The 13,985-nt window shown below is 38.9% G+C and overlaps 1 protein-coding gene across 1 annotated transcript; it reads left to right on the top strand.

Moving 5' to 3' along the window:
* Positions 1-2,934: 2,934 nt before the first annotated feature.
* pus7l (pseudouridine synthase 7 like) lies at positions 2,935-9,766 on the top strand. Its single transcript, XM_036149192.1, has 10 exons — positions 2,935-3,151; positions 3,448-4,243; positions 4,987-5,146; positions 5,280-5,499; positions 5,881-5,979; positions 6,871-6,952; positions 7,613-7,778; positions 7,997-8,123; positions 8,278-8,331; positions 9,217-9,766. The coding sequence occupies exons 1-10, from the start codon at positions 3,131-3,133 to the stop codon at positions 9,538-9,540; spliced, it is 2,049 nt and encodes a 682-aa protein (XP_036005085.1). The 5' UTR covers positions 2,935-3,130; the 3' UTR covers positions 9,541-9,766.
* Positions 9,767-13,985: the final 4,219 nt, after the last annotated feature.

The raw sequence follows: 13,985 nt of genomic DNA, 5'->3' as shown, positions 1-13,985 counted from the left end.
GGGTAAAAAAAAAACCCAAAGGCTTATATACTGCTGAGGATGATTAGATGATTCGAAACAGGTATGCTGATTGTGGAAAAGGAACAGGTGAGAGGCAAACCAGTGACAACGGAGGTCTTTGAGTTACCAACAAAAACAATGGATTCACTGGAATATTCCTCTGATGCATAGCCTGCTTAAAGACAACAAATGTTTTTATTTGGTAAAATGAGGAAATATGGAGACTATTTTAAACAAAGGTTAAAGATGGATTTTAAAAATCTGCATGATGTAATTTTCAACATTGCATTAGGGCTGTGCGATATGGCTGGAAAATGTATCATGAAATATGCCCTTCATATCATGCGATAAGTATTGAGTTGTGTTTTGTTTACTTATCTGAAACAAGGACCTTGGGGGGGGGGGATCCTAACTTTAAACTGTAACCCTAACCCTGTTTAAATGTAAAAGTTCAGTGGAATTCTTGAAAATTTTATCGGACATGTTTTCTATTGATATTGATCAGGTGTCTATTGCGACATATATATATATATATATATATATATATATATATATATATATATATATATATATATATATATATATATATATATATATACTTTTTAGCATCTGGTTATATCATACAATGGGAGAGAACTCTATAAGATATCAAAAGACAAAAAATCTATCCCTTCTACTTTAAATAATAATATCATCATTTGACGGTTATATGTGTAAACTCTAAATCCGTGCACAACGGCATCTCTACCCTGACATCCCAGGAAACTATAACTAGCATTTCAATTTTCAACAAAGTCTAACTTGGCAGTTTTATATTTGGTACATTTGTAGCCCAATAAATAAGTCATTAACCTTTACTGCAAGTCAATTGGAGTTTGATTCCAGAAGAAAACTAACTTCTCACAAATATCAGATAAAAAAACCTATTTAAAAGTTACCATGAGGTTCACCCTTTGAAACTGGTTACTGGGAGGCTGTTTGAGTTTTGTCACACCTGCATCAGGATGAGAATGCCGTGTTAATGAGCAGACTAGTTTAGAATAGTAGGAATGCAAAGATAGTTAAAATAATCACTCCAAAAAGCAGATGGGCAACAAAAACTTAAGACCAAACCAGATCCATCTTACTTTGTAAAAACAGTTCAGAATGGCATCATGCTGCAAGTACTTTTTTGGCACATTTTGGGCTGACCATGTACATTCCTTTATAGCTGCAGTGACTTTATTTTAGTGGCTTCTTCCAGCAGGATAAATCAGCATGTCATAAAGCTCAAATAATCGGTGCAGTGGCCTCCACAGTCACTGAGTATAGTGCCGTTTTCTTCTGTTTTCTGTCTGCTTCATGGACAGAATGCAACATTTAGCGCTCTTAAAACAGTTTAACCTATAATATAATCTGAACCCGTAGTCTAAGATTTTGAAACAGTTTAGATTACAGGTTCAGATTTGTTTCTTTTTTGTTCTTTCTCTTGAAATATTGCTATCTGACTTAGTCTACATTATGATGATACTTATTTCCAAACTAGAATGCTGTACAAGTAAAGTAAAACAAGTAAAAAGTAAAATAAGGTGAAAATATGAATTAAGTTAAGATTTTTTTTTCTCATGAAATTAGACAATGTTAGTCGATCTATTGAGAATGGCTTTAAAAGTACAAAGCAAATTTATCAAGTTTAATGATAAAATTGTCTTTAAGGATGAAGGAAGGTTTTTGTTTTCAAATTGCCTTGCCTTCACAAAATAGCTCTTCCGTCCAACAGCCATTTGGCAAGAGATGGCATCCGCACTGGAAAGGTCACCACAAACAATATCCACACATTCAAAAGGCACTTGGAGCAACATAGACAATCCATTTAACTAAACATGCATGCATTTGGACTACTGCAGGAAACTGGAATACCTGCAGTACAACCATGCATGTACCAAGAGACCAAGCTAACAACACATAAAAGCCCACACTTGGATCGGAGAAAGTAATAAACTTTTTCTCAAATCTGTTGCTTTTATGCAATTATTGTTATTGTCTCCTTTGGTCTTTAGACTGAAACTCAATTTACAGTTTTGACGCTTTTATTTAATTTGACACAGGATAATGATACACAAGACGGCTGACACTGCATAAAAGGAAAAAGACAGTTCTCTACTTTGTGTTTCTCTTTAGTTTTTCATACACTGCTTAGGATTGACACTCCCCCGAACCTCCCAAAAACAGAGGCCTATTTCATAAAAGCTGCATTGGGAAATCCAGGATAAGCGGCAAAGCCAGGCTTGACATAGCGTGATCAGCTTATCCTAGCTTTATCCATTTCACAAAGCCCAATCCAGGCACAGGAAACACAACTGTGTCAAGCTAAGGGATGGGTACTCTATTTGGTGCTTTGATAGACCACCCGAATCCCGTCGGTACTACCATGTACCAATTCACGTAAAATAATTTGTAACATCATTTTCTAAAAATTACATTTTTAGTCTCAAAGAAATTTGGGATTCCACTTGAGTCATAATCATTTTTAACTGCAATCGATGCCTGAAGTATTTAACCCTAGGTGTAATCTAATTTAATTAATTGAGCAGCATTTGTAGTTTTTGTTTTCATAAAGCTGATTTGTTCCGTTTCCTAGATTTTCTTTAAAAATGCAGAAAAAACTATGAATTCATTCAGAAGAAATCATTATGCTGAAATGTTACATCAAAATTGTTATTTAGGACACCATTATATTTGCCGCTGCCTGAACACAAAGCATATATGGAAGCCAAGTCTGTGCCTGTGATAAGAAAATATTATGATTGTTATTAACTGTAGATAATATTACGAGGTATTTTATTTGAGGTTGTTCTATTATCATTACTAAATCTGAGTTGAAGCTTTTTGTGGCATGCAGGGTTTATAAAAAAGAAAAGAAAAAGAAAACACTGTCCCTTTAAGGAACGTCACGTGACGGTCACATGACACGGAAGCGGACCTTGGTTGTGTTTCGGCGTGGCCGTGTTTACAAGCCGCTGGTTTACACGGTGCGTGCGGCATGCTTCCGTAAACAAACAGTGGAACGATTCAAATAAAGTCGTGATGCATTCACGGTTTGATTTGAAGACTGTCAGATAAGCTGCATAAGCCTTTTTTTTCCCAGGGAATGTCCGAGTCACCAGTAAAGGTAGGTCTGATTTCTTTGTTAAGATCACTCTAGCTGTTAAGTGTACAGCAGTTTAAGGTTTTTAACCCCTTGAAGGTTTCATGTACAGCTCGTCCTTAGAAATCATGTTTAGTCAATATAAGCAAAAACTGCGATCATGATCTCTATCATCTTATGTGTTTTATTTTACCCCCCCACCCCCCACCCCCACCCCAATATAATAAGTGTCTTATGATTAGGATAACAGTCGTTCCTACGTTGTAATCACGATATTTCTGCTATGTTCTATAACTCTTAAAATGTTCCTTACATATAAGGTGACTATGAAGGGAGATGAGGCTGTACGAGTTCCTGCATACTTCATATCAAAACATGAAGGCTTCCTCGGAAGCATCAAAACCTTCATCGAGGACTTTGTCGTCACTGAGATCGACATCAACGGACAGCAGGTGAAAACAGGACAGGTCGTGCAGACGGCTGGCTGCGCCTCCTCTGAGGAAAGCCGATCGAGTGCAGAGTCGAAGGAGAATCTCTACTGTTCGGGCTCACAGGAGGCTGACGTTTCTCCAGACTGGGCGGTGGGTTCGGACACCCCCCTGCCCGCCTTGGGAAGCTTTGATTTAGACGTTATCTTAGGCCCGTCGGTGAGTGAAGACCTGGAGCAGTTTGTGATGACGCTGCGAGAACAAAGGCCTTCTGGTCCGGAGCTGTCGCTGGGCTCCTTCTCTGACAAGCATCAGAGAGCCAACGTCCACCGGGCCGTCCGGCACCGCTTCCCCTTCCTCCTGACCGTCACCATCCAGCCCGAGATCAGGGTGAGGGAGGACCCAGACTACAGGGAGCTGGCCCGCCTGGTCAGAGAGGAGGAGGCGGAGGACTTCTTCCGGTTCATCGACGCCAAGGTTCGAGGATCGTCCTACACCTTTGGGCCGGACGACAGCAAGGAGCACAGGACTGCGGTGCACCACTTCCTGAACAGAAGGTTCGGGAAACTGGTGGAGACGAAAAGCTTCAGCAGCCAGGGGAGGACGTCCATCTCGGTGAGACTGAGGGAGCACGGCAAGCCGAAGAAGAGGACAGCGGAGGAACGCAAGGAGGAAGACATTTATACAGGTATGTTCAAGCTTTTAAGCATGATTTACACTTTTTTTGACCAGTTTGAGTTTGGGATCCTTTTAGATGCCCAAATTTAGCTTGCGTTGTTAATTTTTTTTTTTTTAAAAAGAGCTTTTCAAGATTTTGACTCAGTAGCGGCAGTAATATGGGAGGAAAGTGGGCAGAGGGCGAAGCGGAACTGATCCAATTCAAGGACTTGAGGCCTCCTTATGTGTTCCTCCTGCCACGGGGCCTAGCAAAACAAGTTTAAATTTGGGTTTAGGATCTTTGTCGTGTTCCAATTTTCCAATCCTGCCCCAGTTTTGACCATCTAACCCTCTCAAGAACAGAAATTCGCGAGATGTTTAGCAACACCTCCCAAGACTCAAGCGCATTATAAACCGCGTCACTGTCAGAACAAAGAAGCCCGTTTTAGGAAGCTGAAGAAGAAGGAACCTTCTGCTCCAGGATCGACTACGTGACAAAGGTTGAGCTTTTTTTGTCCACAGGTACAAGGAGTATATTTGAAGAAAAGGTGAATCTTTCAAACCCAAGCACACTTTACCAACTCCCAAGCATGGCGGTGGCAGCATTGTGATGTGGGCCTGTTTTATGTGGGTGCTTTGGAATCTAAAATGCTAGCTAAGCTGGGCTTGTGTCTATATGTTTTGAACTTGCGTGCAGGATTCTGAGTCTAAGAAGTGTAGAGAAAAAGATAATCGTTGGCTGAAATATCCCGCTCGTGTGTGTGTGCTTCTCAGCGTTCACGCTGTGCAAGGAGAACCTGGAGACTCTGGAAGCCATCAGCTACATGGCAGCCGCTCTCGGGGTCCTGCCGTCAGATTTCACCTACGCCGGCATCAAGGATAAGAGAGCCGTCACCTACCAGTCCATGGTGGTCAAGAAGGTCTCATCTCAGCGGTAATGGAGCGTCTCCTTTCTGAATCTGGTGGTTTTCATACCTGTCAGACAAGATCTTCCAGTAGTTTCAACCGTCTGTGATTTTTCTATGACGGCTACTTTGTATGTAAAGGAGTTTTTTTTTTTTTTCTAGGTTGAAAGAGAAAGCGGGAGAATTTGAGAAAAGAGGGATGCGTCTGTCTCAGATCCGCTCCGTCGGCGAGCCTCTGAAGCTGGGGCGACTGCGGGGGAATCACTTTGACCTGGTGGTCCGCGACCTCAGGCCACACAGAGCGTCGGATGAGCACCTCTCCAACGCCGACGTGCACGCTCGCCTGGCAGCTCTCGTAAAGGAAGCAGTGGAGAACGTAAAGGTCCTTAAAGTTAAATCTAGTCACTATTTAAACAAGTATATTGTTTTCTGCATTTGTCTACCAACTCGATGTTTAAAATCCCCCTAATTTACTGTAATGTAACAATGTGTTTTATGAGTAAAAGCGAACCCTGTCATGAAAAATCAATTATAAATGAACTAAGAACACAGCAGTATGCCAACTATAATAATTAAAAATGCTTATTTTTTACCTCCAATTAAAGTGTTTTGATGTAATATCTTTTCTTTTTGCCTTATTTGAGGTTATGTCTTCATTAGAGAGACAATTAAAACTCATTTTAATCTTAGACAGTAGAGTAGCCTGCTGTTGGTTCTACATCAGGGACTGGCGCATTCATCTTGGTTGTGTCTCTATCTGCAGAGGAGAGGTTTTGTCAACTACTACGGGTCGCAGAGGTTTGGAAGCGGACAGAGCGTTCTGTCTGACCAAGTAGGACTGGCTCTGCTGAAGGAGGACATGGTAAGAAACTTGAGTCAGAATGAGCCCTGACTTTGTATTTTTAATTTTTGTCGATCAAAACAATGTATGGGAGCTTTATTAGGGTTATGTTTTATTTTCATACTTTAGTATTTTTTATATTATTATTATTATTATTATTATTATTATTATTATTATTATTATTATTATTATTATTATTATTATTATATTGTTGTGTATCATTTTTAATGTTATAACCGTCAACTCTTTTCATAACTTTTTTATTTTATTTAGTTGTTTTTGTTTTGTATTCAGTAACTTTGAATTTTTACTACTTTTTTATTTCATACACTATGACTTTACAGAACAATATTTGTTATAAATTTTAGTATTTTGTGTAATATTTTACATGGCATTACAAAAATATTATTTTTTGTATTTTTATTATTTTTGTAAATTTTTATAACATTTTTAATATTATATAAAGTTGGATATTACTATAAAAATGCACTAATATATATATATATATATATATATATATATATATATATATATATATATATATATATATATATTTGTATTTCGTGTTTTATCAATGTACTTTGTTTCCATGCTTTATTGCATTAGAAATATTTTTCACCATATAACACTTTTAACTTTATTATGACCAGGCTTTAAGGTCACAAATCAAAGAGAGAGATATGAAATTGCTTGAAGATCCACTTATTTAATTTCAAATAAATAAGTGCATTTAGTTCCTAGTATGAGATGTAAACGTCAGTGGGAACAGTGGTGTATGATGTGCGGAATATTGTCTAGGTGTTGTAATGTGCAAGCATAGTACAAAACAAAATGTACAGCATACCTGTGAAGGAGAGCAGAGATGAGTTTCCGGTATATAGATCTAACTATATCTCTTTTTTGCTATTTCAGGTCAGTGCCGTACGTCTGTTCTTCTCTCCCGAGGAAAGCGATGATCCTCACAGCCTCGCCAAGAGACACTTCCTTCAGACAGGTAATGGTTTTGATTTCGTTTCTCCTGATAAGAATTTCAGTTAAAGTTACCGTAGAAATTCACCATTCATTTGGACCAAATAGTCTCCATTTGTGTACTTTTGTCAGGCTTCCTCTGCCAATTACACAGTACTTTCACAGCCTACCCAAACAAAATAGTGGAACTATCTACACAGTGCTTTCAAAGAGTCTGCGACCATAATGTGTTTCACATTCTCTCATATTACAACCACAAACTTTGATATATATTTTATTAGGATTTTATGGTATGGACCACCATAGAGTAATGCATAATTGTAAAGCAGAATGAAAAGTTAATCCTTTTTATGTTTTTTTTTTTGTTTTGTTTTTTTGTGTGTGTGTGTGTTTTTATGTCAGGTGGTATGAATACTTTACCAAGGCACTGTAACTTTGATTACAATAACATAATGCTCTGCCATGGTCTTGTTAGTCGCCTTCAGTACATCCCATAGATTTCTGCCATCTCCTGTAAACTAGTCATTTGTGGAGCGAAGATCTGTTTTCCTGTCACGGATAGCCTTGCCGCAAGATTTCCAGCATTACTCAATAGCACAAAATGTGTTCAGCTTTGATAGCTGAATGTGTTAAGCATCAGTTTTTTTTTTTTTTTTTTTTTTACTGTTTTGCTTCTTTCCAACAGATAACGCTAAGGAAGCTCTGGCGCTGATGCCGCTGTCCAAGCCCAGGGAGAGGCTGATGCTCCGCGCCCTGAATCGCTACGGCACCGGCCCGGACGGTTGTGTCCAAGCGTGGCTCAGCCTGCCCCACAGCATGAGGGTTTTCTATCCTCACGCCTACTGCAGCAGGTCAGCTGCCGGCAAAGCTAAAACGGCGTGCACGCGTTAAAAGAGTCAGATTTTTGGTCCCATCTCATCGGTGAAGAAAATCATGACTTTCATTTATTTTGAAGCTATTTACACTGACTAAAAAATTATCTTTTCTCATTAGAAAAACTGGGTACTGTAGCTCCGAATACGTGAATTCCTCCTGTAGTTTTCAACAGTGACCTGTTTGTGGTTATCAGGGTGTGGAACGACGCAGCAGCACACAGGCTCTCCACTATGGGCCACGGAGTCAGACAAGGTGACCTGGTGTGGACACAATCGGGACAAAACAGGACAGAGGACACTGGAGAGACGACTTCTCCACAAGTAAGATCAGAAATTGAGCCGAATGAACCGTTTCTTTATTGAAAGATCCAATGACAATCACCCAGCCCGGTTGTGTTGATATGTAATACCGTATTTCATTATTAAAACTTCACGGATAAAAACCTATTTTTCCTCATTCCCTTTGCCCCTACAGATCCACGTGGTGACGCTTGAAGAGGAGCAAGCGGGAGTTTACTCACTAGATCAAGTATGGAGTTTCCTGAGCTACTTTTACCGTTTTATTGTACACAGGGTTCCTACGGGTCTTTGAAATCCTTGAAAGTTTGTGAATCTGAAAAAATAAATTCAAGGCCCTTGAAAGTTCTTGAAAACAGCCAAAAAAACACCTTGTCCTTGAAAGTCCTTGAATTTTTTTGTGGGGTTGAAAGTTCACACGGATGACGACTCATGTGTCTTTATTTTACTACCACAAGATCTTTTAAAATTATGTTTATTCTGCAGACTTTTAATTTGCAAAAGTATGTTCGCTCTTCTTCGTTAGTTGGTAGGCTACGGTTTAGGCCTACGTTCATCCAATAGGTTACATTCACGCAGTGTTGCCAACTCAGCGACTTTGTCGCTATATTTAGCGACTTTTCAGAGTCAAAGTCAAAAACTAGCTTAATCAAAGATGAAAGTAAGTGAAACAAATTGATATAATTCTGAACATCTCAATGCTGCACTTTTTTCCATAAAATTCCATGAAACGGTAGGCTAATGTACATCTTATATGTAATGTAGTATAGCATAGCCATGTACTGTGGATATAAATGTAGTCTATGAATATGATCAATATCAATGTAGGCTATAAATTAAGTCCACTTTCTTGCATTGTTTCTGACCCAACAACTTCTATGCCGTTTAGTCTTTTATTGAATTTGCATTGTATTAAAATATGATAACCTATTCAGCGATCACAGTAGGTAAATGCCGCCACGTGTGGTCCTTGAATTTGAGGAAATTAGTCCTGGAAAGTCCTTGAAAGGTCCTTGAATTTGATGTTCACCAATGTGTGGGAACCCTGTGTACACAATTAGGCTTTTTAAATTATTATTATTATTATTGCATCAATAATATTTTGTCATCCTCTCAGGTGTTATTACCAATGCCAGGAAACTCTGTCAAATATCCAGAACACTCCATGAGAACCTGGTACCAGGAGAGACTGGCAGGGGACGGGTTGGGCGAATGCCGCTTCAGAGTGAGCAGCCTCAAACTGAACCTTCCGGGCTGCTACCGCCCCCTGCTGGCCGTCCCGCACAACCTCAGCTACCAGCTGCGGAGAGCGGCCTGCAGCCACGGCGCAAAGAAGCAAGAATCCGGCACGGAGTCCCTGTCGCTCAGCTTGAACTTTGACCTGGACTCCTCCTGCTACGCCACCATCTGCCTCCGAGAGATCATGAAGTGCGATGCTTGAAAGCGAACGTTAAAGCACGTTGTAGTTATTTTTATTTCCCCCCTCCTTGTCGTCAGTGATGTCGTCGTACTATAAAGCATGAAGATGGTCGCAGATGTAACAGAGCAGCAGTTTGATAGCTCACCCTGAAAAGGCGAAGCTGACAAACACGAACTCATTTAAATGTAAAACTGTTGACATTTGTCCTTTGTGCTGTTATTAAAAAAACAAACATATCCATTCATGATTTTTAACACTGTATACATTTATTTGTGAAATTCAAAGTGTTTTCTACTGTCGGCCTGTGGAGTAACTTCTATGCGTCTTTCTAACAGAATTTTTAACGACCACAGTAAACTATATTAGTCCATTACGACAGATATAATCTATGTAAAACGACGTATTGTAAACTCCAGTAAATACTATAGTGCTTTGTTGATTTATTTCACATGTTGGAATAAATGTAACATAAAAAAAAAACTGACAAACGCTTTGATTAAACAACATAATATAAATTTGTACCTTGTGTAGCTTAAAATGTATTCAGTTTAAATGTTGTTGTCCTCACCCACTTGAGCTGTTCCATAATTTTATACCAAATATTGATATAGGCTGGTTGTGATTTTCTCAAAACGGAAACCTTTTAAACGATAACTCCACTCTACTGTAGAGAAATAAATCAGAAGAATTTATGACGGCAATTTGCTCTCTGCATCATATAGAACTTGAACTCTACTGTCACATTTCTGACAGTAGAGAAGTGAACCAGTATTTTAAGAGAACGTGTATAATTGTCGGTTTTTTGCAACAAATACAGTAGCTGTAATGAACTTTCCCCAAACCCCCCATTCATTAACGAATATAGCAACAAACAAATCTGAGTGTTGTGTACAACTGCATGCGTCCTTCTTTATTCTGTTACCCCCAAAATAAACCCAGGGCCACTCATTTCCTTCTTAAGTCACCTATGCTTAGTAAGGCAAAGTCTGCCTTTGCTTAAATTAGTCCCAGTATAAATCCAACTGTTCTGTGAAGGCCTCATAGGTCTGTAGAGGACTTTAGTGTACAAAGACTAAGGCACACCAGACTGGTCAAGCATAAGGTTGTGGAGAACCTAAGGATGAAAGCCGATTTATCCCTTATCGTCAATTTAGCTTTGGATAAGATTGAAATATTTTTTTTTTGGTTGTTTGTTTGGAGTATTATTGTCCTCCCCAGTTATTGAATTTCAATTAGTCTTCTGATGTAGACACCTTCAGTCAATCTCTGAACTGGAATTTATCTCAACGCAACCAAAAACCATGGATTTGGTTACAATAAAGCTTAGCCACTGTGTAACTCAAACCATTTTAATTTTTTTTGGTATTGGGGAAGGACACGATTTCACAAAGTGTTTTCATTCTTATTGTACTAAAGCACAACTGTGCTCAGTTACTCATCCAAACAGCATTCTCAACAGGTTCATTCAAACTAGGTGAGCGCATCACCAGTTTCAAAGTCACCTGACTTTAACATTTTTCATGCCAGAGAAAACTTTGAGAATTCCTTAAAAGCACAGGGTGTGCCTTACAGAACTTTTTCTGAGTTGTATGACCATTTTTCTGGGTAATGTATTGCCCACTAATTTCCTCTAGATGGCAACAAAAGACGTGTTTTCCAAATGAAGAGCCATCCATATTGCTTTTGTTTTTCTGGCAAAGATACTTTATTCCTCAAGATTGAACATAGCTGCTGAATTGTGCATCAGTGTACTCCAGGCTCTGCGTATTAACACTCTTATACATTATTTAAATGAATAAACAGCTACTATATTATATTATAAACCCGCTAATACATATATAATCATTTTCCTAACATTCCTGTATATTCTGTATAATCTGTGCAAATAGCTCCCATATTTATATTTATATTTATACACAACAATTTATAGTCCCTTACTATTACTTTTTGCTTGTACATACACTTGTAAATAAATATTTATATCCTGTATAGCACTTCTGGATAGATGCAAACCACATTTTGTTGCTTTGCATTGTCATTGCACTTTGACAGTGCAATAACAATAAAGTTGAATTCTATTCTATTCTGTTCTATTATATATAACAGCATTAGCTGCAGTGGTTTAAAGGAGCATTAATGACTCCTAGTTTTACAAACCGGAACAACACATAACACCTTCCACAGAGAACAACCATTTCGTCAACGACCTGCTGCTGTAAAACGCCTCTGAGTTTTTACTTCCAGGTCTGTGATGTCGTATTTTGTTCTATTTCTGGTTTGCTTCTCTTACTGGCCTCCATGTTTGCACTGCTGCTCTTTTGCCAAGATAAAATACCAAATGCTGCATTCTATTTTTGGGAACTCTCACATGATTGGCTCAGGAACCAGGAAGTAAACAAAGTAGTCTTGGACCCTACTTCTAGGTTTGAAAGGAAAAAACCTTGACTAAGACATTGTTGATGGAGAAGACCGACTGTTTAAAGGAAATGTTACTTCTGTCCCAGGTAAGAAATTATAATGATTTAGGCTAATTTTACATTAACTTTCTTACTTATTGCACCTTTAATTACCATGACTATTAAGTCTATTACACATATTAAGATTGGTTGGTTCTGTTATGCAGCCTGTCGTCATACAAAAGCGCTGCTTATACAAGTGCCTGCATGTAAGCTAAACTGTCTGCCAGACCGACACTTCAGGCACAGTTAATGGGTGGTTTTTCTTTCCACTGTCGCTTCATGCTTGCTCAGTATGAGGGATTGCTGCAAAGCCATTGACAATGCAGACAACTCTCCCTGTAGCTCTACGCTTCTCCAGGAGTGAATGCTACTTGTCGGGACTTTGAAGCAATCAACTGGTTTCCTTATATAGGACATTTTTGACCAATCTGTATAATCTGACTGATTTTGACTTTGTAAAGTGCCTCGAGATGACATGTTTCATGAATTGCCGCTATATAAATAAAATTGAATTGAATTGAATTGAAGTTAGTTCCTTCATTTGATCACTTTTGATCGAAAAGACCAGAAAACTTAATGTAGGGGGGAAAAGCAGATCCATAGAAATGAATGAAAGTGGCTTACTCTCACCCAGATTTGCACAACAAAAAAAAAAAAAAAAAATTCTTAATATACAGCCAGAGCTACCAGCGGACACAGCAAACATGTGGAATGCACATTACCCTCAACAAACTTTACCCGGTTGGGACCACGTCATGCTGCGGGGTGCTATTCTTCAGCAGGGTCAGGGAAGCTCGTCAGAGTTAACGGGAAGTTAGCAAGAACTAAAAACATGCCAAACCTGTTGGAGGCTATACAAGACCTGAGACTCAGGTGGAGGTTCACCTTCCAGCAGGACAATTACCCTCATCCACCAAAAGCTACAATGGATTGGTTTCACTTTAGATCATGTGCAAGTGTTAAACTCTCCCCCGTCACACTCCTGGCCAAAATCTAATTAACCGTCTTATACAGTTATGGTTACAGACACCCTCCCTCCACTTTGTTTTAGTTTAAACCATTTTGTAAGGACTTGGAAACATGTTCAGCCTCATGAGAAACGTTTAGCCACAACTACAGTGAAACGTGCCTCAAAGTATTTCCACACTTGTAATTGTGTAATTTACAAATTAGAGAAAAGGCTTAACTTTTCTCCCACTTCAGTTACGTGCTAATTTTGTGTTGGTCTCACTAAATTCTGATGAAATACACTCAAAAGTGTGGTTGCAGCGTGACATGTTCAAGGATTCTTATAATTCTGAAGTCCTCGTAAGTTAATGAAAGGCCAAATCCGGTTTTCTTATATAAAATAGAAATGCCAGCTTGAATCAGAGTAGATTTAGTCTGATAATTTTTTATTTTATTTTTTTACATCCGAGGCAGAAATAGACGGATAATATATTTGTCAGCCGGAATTCTTTCACACAGACAGAAAGCAGCGAGCAAATCTTTTTCAGCCTCTGGCGGCGATTCTTTGGTCCAGCCAGCTGTGGAAAAATGCTGACCCAATTCAGCAGCCAAGATGACAAAGTTATTTTGCATCTCGCTCGTCACAAGGCAGCGCTAAAGCAGGCAAACGGGAAGGAGGTCAGGAGGAGTGAAAGACGTTTAGCATCAGTGGACGGCGCTGGGTTTCTGCTTGCAGGGATAGCCTGAAGAAAGGCTATAAAAAAGGTAGCTAGTTTTAGGTAAGCATCATAGCTTCTTTTTCAAACCACAAGAACCTGATGTGGAAAGATGCAAGCTTTCAGAGTCTGCAACAAAGAAATTATAGGCTCTTTCAAACGTAGTATTTGTCACCAAGAGGCTTTTTGAACCACATGCAGAAACAGACTCAGACCTTGAAGCCGCATTATATGCCTATAGTGGATTCCAGAATTAAGTAACTTTGCAGGATAATAAAGTAACTTTGCAGGATAATAAAATAACTTTGCAGGATAATAAAATAAATTTGCAGGATAAATGAAG

This window comes from Fundulus heteroclitus, chromosome 17 (genome assembly GCF_011125445.2).
Source record: "Fundulus heteroclitus isolate FHET01 chromosome 17, MU-UCD_Fhet_4.1, whole genome shotgun sequence".
In the NCBI taxonomy this organism is placed as follows: domain Eukaryota; kingdom Metazoa; phylum Chordata; class Actinopteri; order Cyprinodontiformes; family Fundulidae; genus Fundulus; species Fundulus heteroclitus.
This window is presented reverse-complemented; position numbering and strand designations above follow the sequence as displayed.